We start from the raw sequence: 22,916 nt of genomic DNA, 5'->3' as shown, positions 1-22,916 counted from the left end.
AGAGAGACAGAATGGTAGAGTAGGCTCATTATCCCAAACACAGACACAGACCACACTGCACACACACACACACACACACACACACACACTTTCAGGACAGCACACAGCGTGAGAGTCTCTCTATCCCAATTTTTTCACCCAATTCTTGGGTCCTAGAACAGGAACAGTCAGCGTGGCAGACAAGCAAGCAGAGCTTTATGCAGAATGTAGACAGGAAGGAGGGATGCTGTATGTCTTATTTACACCAGGGGGGCCAGAGGCAACTGATTCCACCACAGCTCCGGATCTGACAGGGCTTCTGGCGGAAGAGTTGGGGCTTTGTACCACATCCAGATCTGTGTCCGTATGTCTGCCTCTGTCTCATTCTTGCTCATTCTGCCTCCATCCCAGAGGATTTTGTTTTCCACTACGCAGATGTCCGGGGCTGTCTGCTGCGCTGCACTCAGCTGTGTTTATAACAAAGAGGTGTTGGTTTGGAGGAGGAGAGAGGGCAGCGAGGTGGAGGAGTGAGCGCTGTTAAGGAGGGGTGGAGGTCATTGCACTGTTGGTGTAAACACTGGATGATGCCAGCTCTCCCTCTGGCCTCTAACTAGTCAATGCAGCATCCGTTTTTTTTGTTTTTTTTCCCTCTTTTCCCCACCACACATCCATTTTTATTTTCCACAGGGGCAGATGCATCTGCATGTTACAGTGAGTTACAGTGAGGCCAGCAGGGGGGGTAGAGACCCACTGAGAGGAGGCAATGCGCACTTAATGTCTGAGTTAAAGTTTACTGACTCACTCACCCAGGCGTTTATAGCAGGCTCTGCGTCAGCCATCCAGGAAAAACATGAATTCCCTCACACTCTCTTTACTTTTAATTGCTTAAGCACACATGCTCTTCATCAACAGGATATTGCGTTGACAATGTCACCAGCTGGTGTAGTGTGTTCACACTCTTTTTAAAAAACAGAAAAAGATGGTTTAACTTTTCACTTTTGAATCTGGATACAGCATCTTTGTTGTTTCACTCACCTCGATGCTCAAGGCTGACTTTTACAACGGCGCTTTGCAGGATAAGTCGACCTCGCTGGTACAAATGGAGACCGTGTTTCTTCAGATGGAGAGGGTGCTCTAATGGATCGGATGTGTAGTGTTTACATTTGCATTCCTGGATGGCTCTATCTGCTTTTAACCACACCAAAAAATGAGCTCACTCACCGTGCAGCTGCACTGCTGAGTTTGACTTGGATCAGAGTCAGTGTAGAAAATTTAGGGGGTCACACACATAATTATTAGTCATCTGTGTAGCGCGCTGTCCACATAGCTGTAGAAATGGAAGACAACAGCAAATGAGTCACTGGATTTGTGAGGAATCGTTTTGCTTTGTTTCTGATAAAGACTGTGCCTTTGCTTAAGAGCTAGGTAATGTTACAGCTCTATGTAGGGAGGTGTGGGCGTGATTATGCAGCAGAGGACTGGGGAAGCTATTTCCGCCCATCTTACACCAGAACCAGGTTCCTGCTGTTGGATTGGATTGCCACTCCACACTACAAGAAGCAGAGAGCAGTATTTGGGCTCAGCAATGACCAATTAAGAGTTTAAAGGGTTTAGTCAGGAATTTGTTGGCTGTCAGTAGGTGAGGGGTCCTGGGGTGAGCCTGACTTTGATCTGTGACTGAGGTGACTTTAGAGCAAGCTGAGGAGCGTGAGACAATAGACGACAAAAGCTGCCCCCCCCCAAAAAAAAATAAAAAATAAAAAAATAGACAAGCATGTATTCACATTACTTTTCCATACGTGTGCAGGGATAACGATGCATACACTGCCTCGACCTCACAAACGTTGTGTGTGGCCTGAATTTCAGCCTAAAATTTACAAGCACTGTTTTCATATGTTTTTATATGTATGTGCAGTAAGGCTGGGAAAATGATTACTGGCATACTCAGTGCAGGAGGGAGTTTGTTTCCTTTTCATTACTTTCTCTCCTCTCAATAAACCTCCAGTTTATCTTTAACACCGGAGACACAGTGGAGTCCAGAGATATGTGGTGCTCCTGCCTCTCACAAACTAGATAAGCATTGATCTGGTTTGTTGCAGCTACCAGATAGTAATGATATTGATGTGATATTCTGATAAGGCCAACAGGCAAAGGCTAATGAATTTAGGTGAGGCGGGTTTTGTAATTTTGCATTCAGCCCCAAATGGAAATCAAAATTTCCAAGTTCATCTCTTTAAACCCTCACGCCTACTCAGTATCAAATTAGACCTGGGAATGAGAAGCCGTGGACCTCTTGTGTCAGAATAATGAAAATCCATGACTGTGTCATCTTTCTTACAGCCAGCACCTCCAGCAGGAAAATCAATGCAAATAAGAATCATATCCTCCCAAAGTCCTCAGCAAGGCAGCAACGGTGGATTGGATCTAATGTAGATTCTCATCTGTGTTAGGATGGCACAGGTGTACGAGCACATGGGATGTAAATATGGAGTGTCAGAGGTAGATGAAGAAGTGATGATGGAGTGGTGATGATCAGTGTATAATACTGAAGTGTGTGTGTGTGCATGATTATATGTAGGTCTGTGTGGTTCGGTCAAGAAAGACGAAGGTCATTGCTATTAGAGATGTTGATGGGCACGATATGAGCTCATCCTCACTGTTGTAAAGCTCATGGACAGTAAGGTTATACAGTATGGGACAAAGCAGCACATACAAAATGGCTTTATACAGTAGTCTGTATGAGTTTATGAAGCATTTAATTGTAGTGTGGAGAAATTTACAGTTTTCACGGAAGGCTCGGTGCAGGAAATGAATCGAAACACCTTGACTGCTGTTTTCCTCTGGCTTTAATCGTTGTGCTTCTGTTTTTTATTCATTTGCTGCGTTTCCCCAAAGGAGGACATCTAGTTAATTCTCTGTTTTCTTCCTCTCTCTGTTTTCCTGCAGTTTTACGCGATGACTTCAGACAAAACCCTGCAGATGTGATCGTGGCAGCAGGAGAGCCAGCCGTCCTGGAGTGTCAACCTCCACGTGGACATCCTGAACCCACTATATCATGGAAAAAAGATGGAATAAACATTGACGACCGAGATGAGAGGATCACTGTAAGACTTTCTTTTTTTTTTAAACTGGAAACTGCAGCGACTTTAACATTGTTATTGCTGACACAGCTTTGTATAGAAAGATGGCGTGTTTAACTGTCTAAGATTCAGTGATGCAGACTGATTCATTACCACCACTTCAGTGTTTGTTGAAAGACTGATTTGTTTGGCTCATTATTCACATAAAGCAATTTCAGCCCTAAAGCAGCCCTTTGGTGGCTACAACCTTAAATGACTGAAGTGGATAGAATCAGTCTTGCTCCATCAGTCAGCAGCAGCAGTGCATTGATTATGGATGGCCTGCTGATGAAATCAACTGGGGAGAAGTGTACATCAGGCAGGAGACGAGCTGACCTGAATCAAAGTGGAGAAAGTTGTTCTCAGCAGCGGCGCCTGCAGAATCCAAACAACTCTTTACATTTGTTACATTTACAATTTTATTCAGCTTTAATTAAAGCAGCAGGACAGCCAGCTCTGCAGTGCCAATCAGCTCGACAGGCTTGCTTACTAAAGGCGCCTGCCTCGGGTAATCTTAATTCAAACTGTTTCAACCAAACACGACTATGTGCCCATAGTCATTTTCCTTGAGCAGGAAGAGACTTTTAGTTGTGTTTGATTATACTGATTGGATGTGTGCTTTAGGGAAATAAAAGACTCTGACTCAGTATTCAGCCAACACAAGCAGGTAGTGAGGAGGAAGCAGGCCTAGTTAGCAGTGGGTCTGGATCCCATTTTCACAATTTGACTGTTGGGGTTTTCAGGTTCTGCACATTGTGCAGTTGTTGAGCAGTCAAATCGTTTGACCCCCAAGTGCTGATGAGGGTTAACTTCACAGTACAGTCACGGAAAATCACACAAAAAAATACAGCATACTAATAAAGATGTTCCAACCTGTAACATAGTGTTGAAATCCAGCCTTGGCTAGTTGCGTTCAATATATTTTTATTACTCTGTAAGTTGAAACAGTGATGAATTGCTGTTGGCTGTCTTCAGCGAAGGACTTTACATGACTAAACACAGTTTTCCTCCGTGAGGGCCAGTTGAAGTTGGACACAGAGAGCCCTGTTCACAATTCAAACTTCTAAACAGAACAAGTTTTCTTCCTCTCTATCTTTTTTGAGATCCACAGGCACAAGATTAAGAATCCGTGCCTGGCCACTGACCAGCATAATTGAAAGAAACAGGCACATAATATAGTTTAAGGAGAATCAAATCATATCTGTCCGTGAGTTACAGTAAGTCAGACGTTGCTGATAAACACAAAACCTCCCCGCGGCATAGTGAACTCTTTTGGCCTTTGAATTTACCGTCTGTCTCTGGTTTCTACTCATTTCATCGGATTTGTATTGTGTGTTTACCGTGTGTACCTCTTACGACCTATTCATGCTCACTGTTGAACAGGGGATGACATTTTAGGCGATATGCAACATCCTGTTTTTCCTCAACTGACATTAAATACAGTTTATGTTATGTAAAAAACATGCATTTTATCATTTATTTATCACCTAACAGCAAACCACCCGATGTTGCTAACAGTTCAGTGTTAAATGTGAGGTACTTTGAGGACAAAGCATCCCTGTTTCAACTCATTGTTATGCATGGCTCTCGTACACATGGCCTTTCCCATAATTATATTTTAGCCCCACTTAATACAGCGCACACACGCACACTATTTCAGTTTGTTTATACATAATTTCTGCAACAACATCCATCCTATCCCCCGCATAGTGGAAGCGAGGATTTATTCTTGTGTGATTTTGATGTGATTTTGTGCGATGATGGATGAAATCCTGCGAGTAAACACTGTGAGAACCCAGAGTTGTGTCTCTGTGTCGCCCGCAGCAGTGCTTGGGCCTTATGTGGAACTGAAAACAGGGTCTGGTAGATTTAACGGCGCAACGTGGACCAGATGGTGTCGCTCACTGTAAACTTCCTGTCAAGCACAAAACCTCACAGACTGAGCATTCCCAAAACACCACTTTTAAAGTAGCAGTAAGTATGTGTAATCAACAGTGGTGACAGACTGCAGTCTGGACGGTGTCCCGAGGACGCCCATGTTAACAGATCAAGTTCTATTCGAAATAGGAAAGTCATGGGGCTATGTCCAGAGTTTGTTTACACTGTAATAGATTTGGTATGAGTGAATATTGGACTGTAGAAAGAGAAGCAGAGGGTGGAATCTTTATAATGTGATGAACAGCTGAGCTCGTCAAAGGGCCCCCTTTGAATTGTTGTGTTTGGTTCAGTCCATTCCTCCCTACCCTGCGACATGCTGGAACGTGCAGTCTCCTTGGTGATCACTGGTGATCAGAGAGCAAGGTCCCAAACCACCTGCAGTGGGGATTTTCTCTCTGCACTGCACTTTACTGGGATGGGTTGCATTGGCTTTGGTCGCCGCAGCATAAAACGGACTTCAGAGAGAGCCAGACACATCAGAAGGAAGCCTTCTGTTTTTTCTGTCTATTTTAGTCAGCTGTGTGTAAACACCAATGACATGCTGTGTGCCATCTCGCATATATTCATGACTTCATGTGGGGCGGTTGTGAAAAGTTTTCCCACTGAGCCATAAAAAGTGAGCTTGGTCTATTACCCTGTAATGCTGCTATGCCACTAACAGCAGCTGGCCACATTCCTCTCAAACTTTGTCAAACAGGTCTTTCAGGAACAATGAGCAAAGGATAAACAGAAACAGGAAAAATGCCAGTATTTAAACCCCAGACCATTGTCTGCTGAGAGAAAGAGTCTGTCGGCAACATCATACATGGCCAAAATGCAGCACATTGTCTCCTCCTTTTGTGGAATAGTTGTGGCTAATTATCAGTCTGGAAAAATGAACTGCTGTGAATACTAGCAGAGTGCATGCTGAATAGAGGCTTTTTCATTATCAGCGCTGCCAAATGACATGAGACAAAAGGCAACAGGATAGAGCCATCTCCCTGTAATGCAGGGATAATGGTCAGATTGTTGGGGCTTTCAGCAGCCTGTGTGCTTCGCTGTGTTGTGTGGAGAGGATATGCATGCAGAGAAAAAGAGGGCCGTCACTGCATTCATTTACTTTAGTCAGCTCTCAGAGTCCCTGCTGCTCTGGCACTCCAAATATGCCTGTGGAGAATGGGAAACTGCCACAGACACACAGAGGTAAGAATATGGATAGAGTGGACAGGGAGCCTTAAGTGGATCCTCATGTCAAAGCCCTGTGGACCCAACAGTACACCCCCCCTCTTTCTCGGCTGTATGGTCTGCCCTGACCTTGGGCCTTTGTGAGTGTCACAGTGTTTTAGCTGTTAAGCCTTTCCTCAAACAAACAGTAACATAATGATACTTCAAACCCCTCCAGCACCACGGGGTGCCCTAAATAAGCCAGCCCTTCCGCAGCCTCTTCAAGTTCCTCTGCCTACTGCTTTTAAAACCATGAATATTAAACAGGGGTGAAGGGCGGAGGAATGCCTCACAACCAGAAGAATGTATCCGGTTGCAAAGTTGTCCCTCATGATTTTTAGATTTTGCTGGCTTGGTTTCATAAAAACTAAAATCTATATACACACGTGGAGGATTTAGCGGCATCTTGCGGCGTAGTAGCTGATTACAACCCCTTCACCTCTCCTTCCGAGAGTGCAGGAGAAACTACAGTGGCTACAAAACACACAAAAATGCAAAAAAAACAAAAAACAATAGCGATTCAACATGGCGTAAACTCTGAAAATATACCAGCAGATATGAAAGACTTGATTCATATTCCCAGATGATTAAACACCAAAGACAACACAGTTATGTCCATTATATTCTACTTCTCCTGTGTGCCTTTAAATTCATTCGCTGGTGATGAAAATTTGCCTGTCTGGTACTTGAAGTACACTAATGTAGAATAAGACATATCATAGCTTGCATGTGAACACACACGTTGGAGAGCTTAAGTTTGAACATGGCTGTGACGGGGAAAGTGGATTTCTGCAATATTGTGTGTCAAGTTCCCTGTCAGTGGTTCTCTAATGAGGGTATCGATTACATGCTTGCAGGAGGTGGTCCTGGTTTTGCAGGCTGATGTGTGCATTTAAAACCTTAAGCCCCATCAAGACACAGAGATCACTGGTGCACCATGCTATTGTCTGTCTCTGTGCTGACTGGCATGGTTGTGAGCTGAGAGAAGGGCTGAGGGGCCTGTGCTGGGGCTGGGGCTGCCTTTCTGACTGCCTGAGAACAAAGCACCTCCTCTGGCCTGTAATCAAAGCCCTGGGAAATAACAGACATGACATTCACCTGGACAAACACACATTCACTGCTGGGTGTGTGCGCCTGAATGTATGTTCGCTTGCTCTCACTTGTACTTGTATGCACACACAGGAGAAAAAAAAAAAAGAGCCAAGGAGCCTATTCTTTAAAACATGCCCTACAATAATGGTTGAAACTGTCCTGAAGCTCTTTGTGGCGACTGGAAAAGTGCTCGCAGTCCTGAAGTGCCTCAGGTGTTCCCTCAGGGACCTGCGGTTGTGTTGGATTGGGAAAGTGTTCTTTGGCTCAGCTTACCCTGAGGAGGAAGAGGCAGACCGATAGTGATTTAGACTTCAAGTGGAAGCTGAGTGGGAACAGCAAAAAATGAGAGGGAGAGAGGTGGAGAAAAACGCCCCAATAAAAAACACTCTCTAGCACAGAGCCATTGTGAGCTTGTGAGAACATTTCATCATGGTGTTGTAATGGCTTTTTTGGTACAGTAAGTGCATGCTCACAGGCATTCCTAAATGCAATCAGGAAATGTTTAGTAATGGTTGAGCCATGCTGTTTTCTGTTTTCGCTGTGTCAACCACAGCCCCCAAGTGTCTCTCAGACTCCAATGTTGTTTTTCCTCTCCGTGTTCAGCCTCTCACCTCCTCCTCCTCTTCTATTCCCTCAGATACGCGGAGGAAAGCTGATGATCACAAATGCCCGGAAGACTGATGCTGGGAAGTACGTGTGCGTCGGCACAAACATGGTTGGAGAACGTGAAAGTGAAATAGCTGAACTTACAGTGCTTGGTAATTAACCTTTTTTTTCCCTCAATCTGTTGTTTGATTCACTCTCTGTCTACATACAACCCACAAACATTCGCATAAACATTGACACACACACACGTGTTTTTCTGTTTGTCTGCAGTGAGAAACAGAATCCAGATGTTAAGCTTTGATTGTCTATCTCCCAGGGAACTAAATGGTGTCAGTGACCTTTATCAGATAGACTGTGAGATGACCTCCAATGTCACATTAACTATGAATCCCACACCGGCCCCAGCAGCTTCTCTCCTATGACCAGCTGCACCCTATTTCACCACGAGTGACCTCTGACTCCGAAACTCTCCTGTGTCCCAAGCAGAGAGCATGTCCAGACTCTTGATTTTATCGCCAGCTTTTACACTTCCTCCACCTCTTCTCTTCAGAGAATATCCTCTTATAATCTGTCAGACAGAACAACAACCAAGCTGGTTTTGTAAAGATAAAAAAATAATTATACTGAAATAAATTGTTCAAGGCTTAAAAGAGGCCAGCTCCCAGCTTTTGTTTGTCCATCTGAGTGAGTATCATAACCGGGAAACTCGGGTTAATCATCAACCAGCCTGGTTGATTTTTGTGACATTGTCTGATGGAATGTGTTCAGTACATTTCAATGCATTCACATTATTTTTGCCATAGAAAATCTAAAACATAAACATTGGGCGTGTTGTGGTGACCCTGTCCTGTTGGGATTTGGTGACCAGAGAGAATCAGCTGGACTTCAGGGTCATGGGGATAACAAGATGACAGGAAGGGTTAGAATTTCTGTGTGAGGTCTTGTTCAGTGCCCTGACTTCAATAAATTTACTGGCTTGTCGTGTGTAATTAAAACCATATACTGTATGACAAAATAATTCCTGTCTTTGTGACTCATCTGTACTCTCTAGTCTAGACCCTCTTTTTGTCTCATTTTATGTGTTTCATTAACCATAAATTGGCGATTACTACATCTTGTTGAGTCTCTGTAGGCAAACCCAGTTAGATTAATTGATGTTATTTCCTTATTTTACATTCCAGGACACCTAAGAGGATCTAAAACTAAATTATTTCAATTAGGTTTATCTCCACGATGGCTTTTTCCACTGGGTCTCATTCAATTGTCAATTTAATATCAACCTTAACTCTGTTCCTGACTGTAAAGGAACCAAACCAAGAATAATTGAGGGAATCAAAGCAACAAAATGATCATTAAATCATTAGTCCAGCACTGTTCTGTGCTGTGATTTTTAATTTGTGTGTGGTTTCAATCTCCGCAGAGCGTCCCAGCTTTGTGCGTCGCCCAGGCAGCCAGGTGGTGTTAGTGGACCAAAGCGTGGAGTTCAGGTGTGAGGCCCGTGGCGACCCAGTTCCCACCGTGCGCTGGAGGAAAGATGATGGTGATCTGCCCAAAGGAAGGTATGACTCACCGACTGGTCGCCTTTCATCACACAATACCTTCCTCCCTCACCCTCCTCGCTGTCTTTGTTTGATCCTCTGCTTGCTTTTGTGTGTGTCGCCGGCTGACACATGTTGCACAGAGTGAGTCTGTGTATACAGACAAGTTTTTGTGTGTTTGACAACAGTTGATACATGAACACCCCTTTTTAATCCAGATATGAAATTCGCGAGGACCACACCCTGAAGATCCGTCGTCTGACATCAGCCGATGTAGGCTCCTACACCTGCGTCGCAGAGAACATGGTGGGCAAGGCGGAGGCATCGGCCACGCTCACCGTCCACGGTAAGACAGAATACTGTGACAAGTCTGTTTACTTCCAGCCAAATATTTTCTTTACAGCCCCTCGGACAGCTATTCTAAATTTAAATTTATTTTTTCACTTTGGGTTTGGGCAGCTTGATTCAATTGCAATTTAGCCGAGCCACATAGCAATAATAGCCTTCAGCTTTAGTGCTACACGGTCATCACTTTCAACTATTCTCTCTCAATTAGCTGATTGATTTCTAATAAAAAGAAACGCAAAAATCCATAACTGCTGTAGAGTTGTGCACATGGGAGCTGAGCAGCAATCGATTTCATTTGCCCTATACAAGTGGCATTTCTCTGGAGGCCTGTCTTTCTTCATGTTTTAAGACATACAGTACTATTTTTTGAACTTATGGAATATCTACGCGTCTCCTGTGGCCCTCTCCATTGGACGACTTATTAACACAGTCGGAATATAAAGCAGCCGGTCACACAGAGTGAACATTCAGAAAGAAACCATTCAAGGGGGCTGGGGGCTGGGATCACCCCCAAACCCTCCTGAGAATCAGAGGAACACAGGGGCCATTTAACGGCAAACTAATGGGAATGTTGGGAGTCGGGTGAGACAAGGCAGGAGGGAAGGAGGAGGAGGCTTAACGCATGGCAGATGGGGATTGGGTGGAGGGACAGTGAGTATGTTGGTCTTGGTGGCGGCTCACCACTGATGCAGAACGGTTGGGAATTGGGGCTGTGGTGAAGAGGATAGAGGGGGAGAGGTTTCTGTGGTGAGGTCAGTCATATTAATGTCACTCCCAGCAGTCAGCGCTGCACAGATATAAAGCGACAAGGCAATTTTATTCCTCTGCCAACCCCCACCCGCAAACACAGATAATTCATCTTCACATGGCTACCCTTTGCAATAATTGCTTGATTTTCTCCCCAAGACAACAAGGGTTGGATTGGTTTGAAGAGCAAGATTAGGCGCACCTGCCAATACACCCATCAATATATCTACAACTCTTATTGCCTTTTTTCACTCTTTCACGCTCACTGATGAAAGCTTGGTTAATGAGAGGGAACATCATTGATGCACTGGTTCAATAAGCCGTTCACCAGGCTTAGACACATTTGAAATGCTAAAATCGCCCTTGTCCTCGGTGGAAATAAAATGTCTTAACCTCGGGCCAATTCCCTTTTGCATCCATCCAGAAGCAATGTCCTTACCCTTTATTCATACATAATTATTTCACCACCCCATGTTAAAAGAGTTAGAAAGGCATGAAAACCAAAGTAGAATTGATTATATATCAGTAAAGATGAGACCCAGCCATAGATTTAGGGAGAAAAATTCATCAGGTGAAAAGCACAACAAAAAATCATAGGAATTCTTGTTCTACTCTCATGGTTATATCAGACTGATGCCTGAACCTCTGAGCTTTCAGAGTTCCTAGAAACATTTCCATATTCTTCAGATCCCTGAGTTTCATCCAGACCAGGACATGAGGAGGCCAGGGAGGCTGTGGGCACTGAGTAGTCCAGCTAATTAAAGACAAGCAGGCCACAGTCCCACGCCCGGAAATGACATGCTTCTAATTACAGATGCGGGCATAGAAAAGGAAAGAAAAGCCGAGTAATTGCAGGTCTAAACAGGCCAAAGTAGCAGAAACGATGTATAGGTAGTGAGATGTCGCTGTAGTAGTGAAGACAACAGTGATGTGGGGGGCAGGAGTTTAGTCTGTGGGTTTAGCGGGCGATGCTGTCGCCTTACATCAAGAGTTAAAGTATGGCAAGATTGCCGAGCCGCTGCATAAGAATAACTGAGCAGCTGAATAAAATAATTTCAGAGGTAGTGAGCCGTTGGCAGAGAGAAGTACACCACAAAATGGGTAATCCGATATTTAAAGCTGAAGTGGAATTAATGTAAATATTCTTTGAACCCAGGTTTTCTGCTAAACCTGCTTTAATGAGTAAATGGACTATAAAACCAGCAGAATTAAATTGGATCTTTTTAAAAACCAGTTCAATATAAAAGTCTTTCCATGGAGTGTCATTATGCAATTTGCTTATCAACGAAATATGGTATATGTGAATTAAATAATAAAAAAAAAAAACATATTGAAGATATTATCCTACAAAGAAAGTCCCCTTTTCAGGGCTGGGCAGTTTAAGAGAAGAATCCAGCTCTGTGTGCACCAGAGGGGGATTTTCACACCTTCCGTGGTCAGACTGTCAGTGAACAATGTCGCCATTGTGGACGCCGTGCCTCGGGCTATTTTTCTTTCAACGTGCTCTGCTCTCGTTACTAACTTAATCAGTGAATTATTGTCTTACACAAGCGTTTGTCAGTCGACTACACGTCCTTTGGACTTATAAATATGTCAAGTAACATATCCAATTGATTGATGCGAAGAAACGCATAATTGGCTAAGTCACTAGCTATATTTATAGTTTCATTGTAAAATCATTAATCTAAGCCACATGAGAATGTAGTAGTGAGATGTTCAGCCATAAAGTCTGTGCAGGGTGCATGTGAGAGTGTTTGTTTTTAAAGAGTTAAAAGTCACACAAAGGCGTTTTGATCTGGTCTGGTGCGGTTAGATAATGTTTAGACTGTATTTTGTTCATTTAACTTAAACACCGCCTTAGGAACGTAAGTACATTGTTTCAGACTGTGTTGGACAGAATTCAGAAAATCAACGTGTTATTTTTTCTCAGCTGGTTAAGTTTGCTGTTAGCCGTGATTTATGTATAGAAAGGTCTTGAATGGAATGGTAGTCCCCAGAGCAGTGTTGCTAATAACCCATGTAAAGGGTCTGGAAGGAGACTTGGAACTGGTGCCAAAAGAGAGTGAATAAGAGGAACTTTCTTGTCAACAGCCTGTGTGCTGTTACAGTGATGATAGATACCAAAACCTGGTTGGGTGTCTCATGTAGAACTGATGCTTTGTGTCACTTTATCTCCATATCTCTGCATTTCATTTATCTTAACCATTAAATAGACCCTCGTCGCTTATGTATATATCACACAAAGTTGTGAGAACAGCGTTTCAGCTGATGTACAGTACAAGAAATCTCAGAGACAGGACAGGACAGGATATTTAAAGCATGCTACAGACCTCCCAATGGGAGCTACTATTAATCATGCTAAATCCTCTGCATGCAGTCCTGCTCTTGTGTTGATGTTCGGCCCAGAGAACAGCAGTGCTGCTCAAATCCCCATTAATATCTCTGCTGTGGTCTTTGGTACGTAGCCTGCCTCCTATCGGGCTGGCGGCCACAATGCTCAGTGTGTTTCCCTCTCCCGCTCTGATCAGTTTATTGATAGAGAGTCCCCTCTGTGCTGCGAGCTAGCCGAAAAGCCCACAACAAAGTAGCCCGGTCATATTCAAGGCTCACCTCTCCCTCCAGGTCCACAACTGTGATCACAGCAGCATGGTGGAGGTAGGGTTACCTAATTAAAGGCTCAGACACACATGACTGCTTGTGTGTAGGTGTTTTAGGGGGGTTGTGTGTTTGCTGGTGTGTACGTTCTCATGATTGTGTGTATCTAGAGCCTCTCACACATGGATAGCTGTGAGCATCTTCTTCTGGGAGTGTTTGATGCAAGTCTTATCTGCATTTTAAAGGCCAGTGGGGGGAGGAGGGAGGGGTGGGTCATTACTCTGACTGACAGCGTTTATGTTTCCGTGGGAGCCGTTGAAGCAGACAGATTAGATAAGGTGAGTGATTGGCCGGTGGAGATTTATTGCCAAAGACCGACAGTTAACATTCACCCTGTGGTTTTATGAATCGGGCTTACATTTGCAAGGCTGCGTTTGAAGGACCCTGATCTCGCTGCTCCTCGGGGTGCTCTAAACCTCATTAAGGCTACAAGGAAGTTCACCTTCACACAACACCTGCAAAGAGAGGAAGACAACAAACAGAACATAATGTTGCTAAGCATAAACCATCTTTCATCTAGTGTTTCATGGTATTCTCTGTGTGCATCATTTTGTTTTACTTAATCTGGCATTTTTCCTGTCCTTGAGCATGTCCTGAGACTAAGAATGTTGAATCAGATGTTTTTTTAGTATTTCCTTGTGTGTGTCTATTTTAATGCATTCCTGATCACTCATGGTAATTATTCTTTGCTGCGTGTATCATCTGGTCCATGGGGTTTGCGGTGAGGGTGAAATATGACATGTCTTTTATTCATAGAATAATAATAACCTGATTACTTGTACCCATGGACATTACATTGTTATTTTCCTTATCTCTCCTCTTTATGTCATGCTGTTTATTATTTATTTATTCATCTTTGGGTTTTTTTGTTGTTGTGTTTTTGTTTCCTTTTTAGTCGTGTCTGGTAAGTTGAAATGTCACCCGTCACCTATTCACCGTCCTGACAGAGACAGGAAGCTGTCACAACCCCCCTCCATCCTCCTCCCATCACTTCTCCACCCTCCAATCAGCACTCATGTTTCTGTTGTCATGGGCAACAGTGACAAAAGGACATTAATGGGTAAAAATATGCTCAGCTTGGGCCTCCAAGGTAAAGCCACATCATTTCATTCTTTTATTTGCTCCTTTTATGCATTACCAAACACCCCCATCTTATTCATGGACAGATTATGCCAGTATTTCAGATTCAGATTGCTTCACTTTATGTACAACACAGGCCCTGTATAAAAGAATTCAAATGTTAGCAGATTTATGATGTTTGAGGACAAATCTAGAGCCCTTTTTAAAATAAAGGTGTAAGCTGGCCCTCCCCTGGACCTCTGCATTCAGGGTGTGTCTCCTCACAGAGATGGCCTATTAGTCCTGCAAGGCCCGGTGTCACTGTAGAGCCGCGTGGATGACATTGGGCTACGACACCGCACTTAGTCTGAGATGAAATTTGTCATTAAGATGCATGGATACTGCATCCTGGTTGAGGCTTGCGTTATTGGAGGGTGTCAGCATGGACAGATGGCTCAAATTTATTCCCCATTTCCATGTAAATTTTAATGGTCCATGCCCTTGCCCATGCAAATGAGGTGGCATGGGAGCAACGCTTGTTTTTTTTGTTTTTTTTTACATTCATTATATTTTTAATATGCCTGCATATTGAATATGATCTTAATCTGCTGTGCACACACTATGCAGAGTTTGGAAAGAGAGCCAGCATGGACAGATTTGAATACAGTCATGACAGCTGCAGTAAAATTTCTTTTGTCTTTCATTTAAATGACTCAGACCACATGTAACTGTGACTTTATGATAACTGTAACTGATACTATGCTCTGCTTGTCTATTCAATGGATAAACATTATCATTGTTGCCCTCCAGTGCCCCCAGCATTCGTGGTGAGACCAAGGAACCAGGTGGTTGGGGTTGGCAGAACTGTCACCTTCCAGTGCGAGGCTACTGGAAACCCACAGCCAGCCATTTTCTGGCAGCGGGAAGGCAGTCAGGTAAACAAATTGAACTATGATAAAGGTTCTCATAAATGCCTATCCAATTAAATTCTACCCAAACAGCTCTTAATAAAAGTCTGACCGTATGTGATCTGTTCTTATCCGCCACAGAATCTGCTCTTCTCCTACCAACCTCCTCAACCCTCCAGCCGATTTTCCGTGTCTCAAACTGGGGATCTGACCATCACCGATGCTGAACGCTTGGATATGGGATACTACAGCTGCCAGGCCCTCAACATTGCTGGCAGTGTCATCACCAAGGCTCTGTTAGAGGTCACTGATGGTAGGCAGCCTTCCTGTAAACACAGATTCTGCATACAGCCTGAGATGGGAATTAGAGGAACACTGGAAGAAAACTGGAGTGGATAAATATTGGCATTTCAGATAATCTTTGGCTCATGGGGATAATGCTGTTCATCTGAAATGCTGTGGTGGTGCTGTAGTGCGTATTAATATCCAAATTGAGGTTTATGAGGTTTGGTCTGGCCTGTTCAGTGTGTTCCTGTCAGAGGTAGAGACTCTCTGGTGCCTGTGCACCCAGACCGTGGCTCAGTATTTGGCTTTGCTGGTTTCACACTGGCTAATGTCTCCTTTGGTATTCCATGGCTGGCTTGCTGCTGTCTACCGTTGGAAGACAGTGGCTGTGTGGTGAGGTCTGGATTGGGTCCTCTAATTACTCCGCTAGCCAATCCCTGACAGCCTGGTGGACTAACCTTGGCTTCATTTCCACCATTCCCACAGAGATCTGGACAACTATTATTTTGTCTACGACACACCTAGATTCATCCCTTCATTTACCAAATGTCCTTCTTCATTTCAGGCCTACAATGGTATGCTCCATATCTCTCTCTCCTCTTCTCTCTCTCATTCTGTCATGCTCTCTGGATAATAATAACAGTTATTAAAGTGAGCAGGCCGCTCTGAGGCCACCACTTCTCCGCAGGCAGATCTGGTAATTACAGGTCATACTGACAATGTTTTAGTAATTGCACCATCCCCGGCACAAAAGCAAATACAAAGCGGCCCAGAGATTACACCGCAGCATGGTTCTGAGGATCTCTGGACACATACATACATCATTATGTGTTGCCTTTACAGTGTGTTAGGTATTAATTTGATTGCTCCTTACTGAATGTAACTTGCTAGTAAATCAGGGAGGCTGACAGCAATGGTCATCAATAGTGCGATTAATGATAATAATAGTCAGACGGAGGCAGCAAACCTAAAGCAGGAACATGATGAATTACACAGTAGAGACAAAATAAAAATGGAAAAATGATCGGGTGCATGTAATTAAAGTCTCTCTTACATTACTTTCCCTCTTTTCTCTGCATTACGGCCTTTCTCTCTCTGTCACATGCTCTCTCTCTCTTTGTCTTTGTTGTTTGTGTCTCCTGGTTGAACACCGAGGGTTCACAGGCTACGAGGCAGGGAGGAGTTTAAACGCCCTCATGCTAATAACATTGTCTGTTCTGGCTAGATGTTTTTGTAAGCGTTTTCTCCCTTGTTCCGGGGTTTATGGTTGGGGGGATGGGCTCAGGGACTGTTGGCCGCGAGCGTTCGTTTGGGTAGTGCCAGGCGTCTGGTAGAGCTGCAGCGAGAACACTGAAGTATCTGAGGCCGTTTCATTTTAATTACACTGCTTTTATTTGGCTAAGTTCGACTCCTGCTGCTGAGTGATTAGAAAATTGTTTCCAGTTCTTGAAATTGGATTTAATTCCTCTCCCACTACCCTTGCAGGTTTTACATGCTTACATTGCTGCACACTGTTTGTCAGATGCTCACAATCCTCCTGCTATTTGTGTGTTTTCCTCACACAAGCTGGACGTAATTGACACATGAACACCTTCACAGTTTCTCTCCCTCCACCTCTTGCACATAATTGCCCGTTCTGCTCCTTCCACAGTTGTGTCAGACCGCCCGCCACCAGTTATCCGACAGGGCCCGACCAATCAGACGGTAGCGGTGGATGGCACGGTGGTCCTCAACTGCGTGGCATCAGGAAACCCCGCCCCCACCATCCTGTGGAGGAAGGATGGTGTGCTAGTGTCCACACATGATTCCAGGGTCAAACAGCTGGACACGGGCGCATTGCAGATACGCTATGCAAAGGTAAGACACCTGCACTCATGTACAAACAGGCTCAGATCCCTTTACAACATCAAGAAAAGTAAACGTAAAAGCAGTAATTTGATTATGAAAGTATAAACTTGCCTGTCATTTATATTTATGTTTATATAGAAATATAATTACATTTATAATCAAGATTTTCTATTCTTTAATGTAGAAATCCATTCAAATAAACTTCAAAGTTGGCCAAATCACATCCATAATGTGCCGGGCAAACCCCCGCTGGTTGGTAAATAAAGCATGTGTTCCCTGCCAGCAACCAGCCCTCAGTGGGCTGTCAGTTAGTTGTCGCGGGTTTGAAATGGAGTCTGTGAAGTCGAACAGTCTGTAGTTCCTGTCAATCAGCAAGCACAGTGGGTTTTGTGTGTAATTTCATGTGTGAGCATGTATGTGTGTGTGTGTGTGTGTGCGTGTGATGGCAAGCTGTGTGATGCAGAACACACTCACTTACACAAGTAGGGGGTGCTGACGTGTCTTCCAGACGGAGGCGTCACAGGGTCAGAGTTCGCGTCAGTTTGCGGTGTTCTGATGAATGCTGGCATGTCTTGTGGTGACAAGATTGCAGTGTGACTGGGCCGCCGGTGCGAGGCAGGCAGGAGGCGATGCGCCTGAACCACTCTCCTGCTGTAGCCAAGTAAACTCCGCGGGCGCCTTACATTAATGAACTTGTCATTTCTCCCTGACAATATTTTAATGAAGATGTTTTTGATGCGTGAGGTAATTCATTTTATTAATGTGGTCGCGTGAGTGTTGTTATTTGAATACATTTTCTTACCTGCCAGATAAATAAATACGTACCTTGAGGGTCACATTCAGCTATTCAAACAATTTATCTTTCTGTTTCTCTACATTTTGCTTACACGCCAGCACAGTAGCCCTCAGCGCACTATGCATCACCAACAAACCAAAACAGAATTATTTGTCTTACACACAGACTTTGACTGCAGTTGACAGAACAGACATGTTTAAAAATGCAGCAGTGTGAAAATATGTGTCATACCTCTGCCAACAGGGTTATGTTTTGTGTTTTGTTTATTAGCTTGTTAACTAGCAGAATATCTTAAAAACTTGTCAACCTATTTCAATTAAATTTGGCAGAAATGCAGGCCATCAGCCAAGAAAAGATTTGTTTCAGGTCTGGATTCAAAAGCCAGGTGTCGATCCAAGAATTTTGTAAGAGAAAGGGCTTTTTTCCAGCTCTACTTTCTCATGAACTACTGCACTTTGACTGAAAAAAATCTGGCACACGTACCACACGATTGTCTAACTCCACTATATGTGTATTTAGATCCAGACCCAGATCTAAAGCAGATTTTCCATTATTAAAACAACAAACTTGAGCCTTGGTTGCAAGAGAGGTATGAGCTCTCTAAGTACTTTCTGGTGTTGTGTATTTCCTGAACTAAAATGTAACAAAACTGCAGATTACTACACTGTTGCTCAACAATGTAAACTGTGATTTCTCAAGAAATTGAGGTTCAGCCATACGTCTCTATCACCACATCTGTTGCACAGAACACTTGTGTTTGGTACTCAGGGGGATGGTAAACAGAGGAAAAAAAAGGTGTCCAATTAGTCAATGATCCTGTGAAAATCTTTTCCATTTGACTAGGGATGGTCTGCCACTTGGCCTTTCCAGCTGCTTTCTCCCGTCAGTTTCTGCTATTAAAGAGATGATATTGAGATTATCGGCCAATGACAGCTGCCTGCTGCAGACTCTTGCAGAATGTCAATAAGCAGAGCAATGATGGTGGGGGAGAGATAACAAGAGGGAAAGAGACAACTACCAGCTCAGGAAACCGTGGAACAGCTTTAAAAAAATAACATTTAACCAAATTATCTTCACCTCTTCACCTGCAGCTTGGTGACACTGGCACCTACACCTGTATTGCGTCCACACCCAGCGGAGAGGCCTCATGGAAAGCCTATTTAGAAGTCCATGGTAAGCCTAACCTTATAGCATTTTTAATATTCTTATTCTACTTAGGGAAAGAACAAGTCAAATTAGAGATGTAATTTGGAGTGTTGGCGAAGTTTTGCATGCCTTTGCTTGGAAATAGCAATAAACTACAATCTTTCTTGTTTCTTTCCTTCTTTCTGTTCTTCATTAAGAGTTTGGAGTTCCAGTCCAGCCAAACAGACCCACTGACCCAAACCTGATCCCCAGTGCCCCTTCCAAACCTGAGGTCACTGACGTTACCCGCACCTCCGTCACCCTCTCCTGGAAACCTAATCTTAATGCTGGAGCCACACCAACCTCCTATATAATAGAGGCCTTCAGGTAAAACTAATCAGCTCGCCGATCGATAAACAAAATACATGCATGGCCCTAACAAAACCTTTAAAACCTTAATTCTCTCTGTTGTTTGTCCACAGTCATGCATCAGGGAGCAGCTGGCAGACCTTGGCAGAGCATGTGAAAACTGAGTCATTTGTACTGAAGGGCTTGAAGCCCAGCGCAGTCTACCTCTTCTTAGTACGGGCAGCCAATGCCTACGGGCTGAGTGATCCCAGTCCTATCACTGATGCTGTGAAAACACAAGGTGAGAAGTGCCTTCTTACTGTTAGTAATTTGATATACTGTGTTTGCTGTGTTTTTTTCTGTAGTTTAAGGCAAGATCATTCATTTTTTATGTCTGTGCTTCTGCACACAGATATCCCCCCCACCAGTCAGGGTGTGGACCATCGTCAGATCCAGAGGGAGTTGGGAGAAGTGGTCATCCACCTGCACAACCCCACCATTCTCTCCTCCTCGTCTGTCAGGGTGCAGTGGACAGTGAGTATCATTTTATCCATGGATGCACTGTTGTCACTTCTTTTTTTTAAGGCCGCTGCAGGCAGCTCCATATTGCCGTATGGATCACTGGCACAGCTGGCCACCAAAGCTCCAAGGTTAGTTTAGTGATATGGCTACGGTCAATTTGTCAGGCCACTCAGCTGAGCTAATGTGTTAACGTCCTAGCACCCTACAGTGGAAGGACACTGCTGAGAGCAGCCTGGAACACAGTCCAAGTGTTCTTTGTGTCCATCTGGCATGAGTCTGAACTGGTCGACTGGCCAGAGACCAAAAAATTTGCAGCTCTGACCACAGTGGACCCCTAAACCGCCCAAAAGCGAGACTACAGAGCCCAGCCTTCTGCTAGCAATGTAGTACCATATAGCAGTGTGTGGCGTGCCAGTCTGTGCCCTCTCAGATTGAAAACACTTGACGGCTGTTAAAATAATACAAGTGAGAAGGAAGAGGCGGCCAACTCATGCTCTTAAGTGGAAATGGCTTACAGATGTTAAAGCGGATAGGTGGGAGAGGAAGAAGTAGAACTGGGAGATTATGGTGGTTTTTCTTTCGGGTACAAGCTGAAAATGAAGTACTAATGTTCACCTGCAACTGATCTGGTCAATGGATCTTTTTTTTTTTTAGACTATGAGACAAAGCAACTATACATTATGGCTGTCCACCTTACAAAGTAGATATTAGTCCATGGGAAGGATTAGTGAAGGGTAAGAACAGACCCTGATTTGCCTTTTGACATAAGGCCACCCCCGCATTCCCAGGTATTATGAAGTGCCATAGTGAGTGATGAATGGGACTGAGGAAACGTGAAAAGGATACTGACATGTCAAGACTGATTTAAAACATTACTGCCCAGTTACTCCGGCTCCTTGGAATGTTCCAGAAAAACACACGACCTGAGGGAGGCCGACATTGTAGTTAAGCGCCACGGTTTCCTTGTTTTGTGGGGTTCAATCTATTCCCAATGTGGAGTCTCTTGGTTTTACATTTTTCTTTTGTGTTGCGGTAAATGGTCGCACAGTTTTCAGGCTAATGAAGACCACCTGAGCCGGCAGCATATTTTACAGGAGAGGGATAAAGAAATCACTAAAATCTTTACAAGCCAGTGCTGCTTGGCTTCCACAGGGACTTGTAGGGATATTAGCATATTGGTTAGCACTTATTCCTTTCTCCAAACATGCAGGATCACAACAACAACATTAATTATTCCTAGATTAAACTAGCTAACAAATCTCTTCCAATTATATTTATTCTCCTAATGTAGCTGCATCAGATGCTGTTTTATTTGTTGTGTTCTGTATAAAGATGCACTTTTCTCCCTCTCCCTTGACTTCAGCAGTTAGTCGGTACACTGGAGAACAGGACAGGATGAGACAGGCTGTTCTGGGAGCCTGGGCCCTATTTAACCAGCTCCAGACTTAGAGGAACCTCTGGCCAATGACCTCATACTGTGGTTTGCACAAATCGCTGCTGCTCCAAATGGCGCATAGAGAGACAGTCAAAAAGAGATGTAGATGTGGATGGATAAACAGAGGGGTGATGTGATGAGTTAGCACCCCATTCCACACAGCGGCTGGTGTATCAGTTGCACGAATCCGTCGCTGTCCATTGATGCATTCATCTATTACGTTACTGTATCATTTTCCACTGTGAACTGTGAAGCAGCTAATCAAGTCAAGATGACACCGTCTTTGTCTGTGTTCCCGTGCCTATTACTAGGTGGAGCAGCAGTCACAGTACATCCAGGGCTTCAAAGTGATGTACAGGCCTTCACCGGAGGGGCAGCAGAGGAGCGAATGGGCTGTGTTCGAAGTGCGCACCCCTGGAGAGGACAGTGCTGTTGTGCCACAGCTCCGAAAAGGAGTCACATATGAATTCAAAGTCCGCCCCTTCTTCAATGAATTCCAGGGAACCGACAGTGATGTCAAAATTGGCAAGACGCTGGAAGAAGGTGGGGGTCGATGTGAATGTGTGTGACTGTGTGCGCATTTAGTGCTTGCATGTGGGCATGCATGTTTTCATGTTTACACCTTTTTATATGCACAGCTTGCATGTGTGAGAGCATACAACAGCTGTTCACAGCAGGCAGCGAGGGCAGGATTATGTTATGTTCAAATGTGGTGTATTCAAGCATGCTACGGTGCATGTTCAGCTCTTTAAAAAGGCCCTATGGAACACATATACAACACTCCAGTGCAAGTGTTATACTAATTTCTCATAGGGTGTGGTTGTGGCAGTCTCATGAGGTTTGGTTGAAATCCAACTGCAAATTTTAATCCGTAGCGAACACTTAAGAGAAAGAGTGTTTACCCGAGAGCGTCCGTGTGTGTTGCGTGTGTGGGAGTGTTTTGATCTTTTTCTGCTGGATTCTCCTTTGTTCCCAATTTTGTTGATAATTGTTTTCGTAGCTCTAAACATAATGTTTGCTCACTCATGAGCAGTAAAATTCCTTTTTATACATTCAAACACAATGCGATTATGTCTTTTATGTCGCCTTCATAATTATTTCAGTTTAATTACTGCTGGACCACAGGTTGGCGTGCACACTGCACCATCATGACTCCCCGTCTGTTTTAAATAGAGAGTTATTTGTTTTATTTGCCCACAAATTTACTTGCATTCAGCAAACTCAGATAAATGCAGCGTAATTTTGAATATTAGTCCTTTGTTCTCACCTCAGCCTCAGCTTCAGGTTCACGCAGCAATAAAGGGCGAATTCTGGCGCTAAATGGGCTGAGGGGAGACCGAGAGATACTGCATGCAGTCATGAAAA

The 22,916-nt window shown here is 44.0% G+C and overlaps 1 protein-coding gene across 12 annotated transcripts in view; it reads left to right on the top strand.

Moving 5' to 3' along the window:
• The window catches only part of robo1 (roundabout, axon guidance receptor, homolog 1 (Drosophila)), a 306,786-nt gene that overhangs the window by 262,453 nt on the left and 21,417 nt on the right, over positions 1-22,916 (top strand). For 10 of the 12 annotated variants that reach the window (XM_027280234.1, XM_010731939.3, XM_027280236.1 and 7 more), the window contains 13 exons: positions 2,926-3,083; positions 7,969-8,089; positions 9,358-9,496; positions 9,694-9,821; positions 14,121-14,129; positions 15,095-15,219; positions 15,334-15,505; positions 17,129-17,334; positions 19,213-19,294; positions 19,465-19,633; positions 19,729-19,895; positions 20,007-20,128; positions 21,863-22,094. In XM_027280234.1, the coding sequence (XP_027136035.1) occupies positions 2,926-3,083; positions 7,969-8,089; positions 9,358-9,496; positions 9,694-9,821; positions 14,121-14,129; positions 15,095-15,219; positions 15,334-15,505; positions 17,129-17,334; positions 19,213-19,294; positions 19,465-19,633; positions 19,729-19,895; positions 20,007-20,128; positions 21,863-22,094 (1,830 nt within the window). The remainder of the gene's footprint in view (positions 1-2,925; positions 3,084-7,968; positions 8,090-9,357; positions 9,497-9,693; positions 9,822-14,120; positions 14,130-15,094; positions 15,220-15,333; positions 15,506-17,128; positions 17,335-19,212; positions 19,295-19,464; positions 19,634-19,728; positions 19,896-20,006; positions 20,129-21,862; positions 22,095-22,916) is intronic. The other 2 variants (XM_027280235.1, XM_019261847.2) reach the window with 1 other exon arrangement.

This window comes from Larimichthys crocea, chromosome VII (genome assembly GCF_000972845.2).
Source record: "Larimichthys crocea isolate SSNF chromosome VII, L_crocea_2.0, whole genome shotgun sequence".
Taxonomy (NCBI): domain Eukaryota; kingdom Metazoa; phylum Chordata; class Actinopteri; family Sciaenidae; genus Larimichthys; species Larimichthys crocea.
Note: the sequence above shows the minus strand (reverse complement) of the source record. Positions and strands in the feature narration are given on the sequence as shown.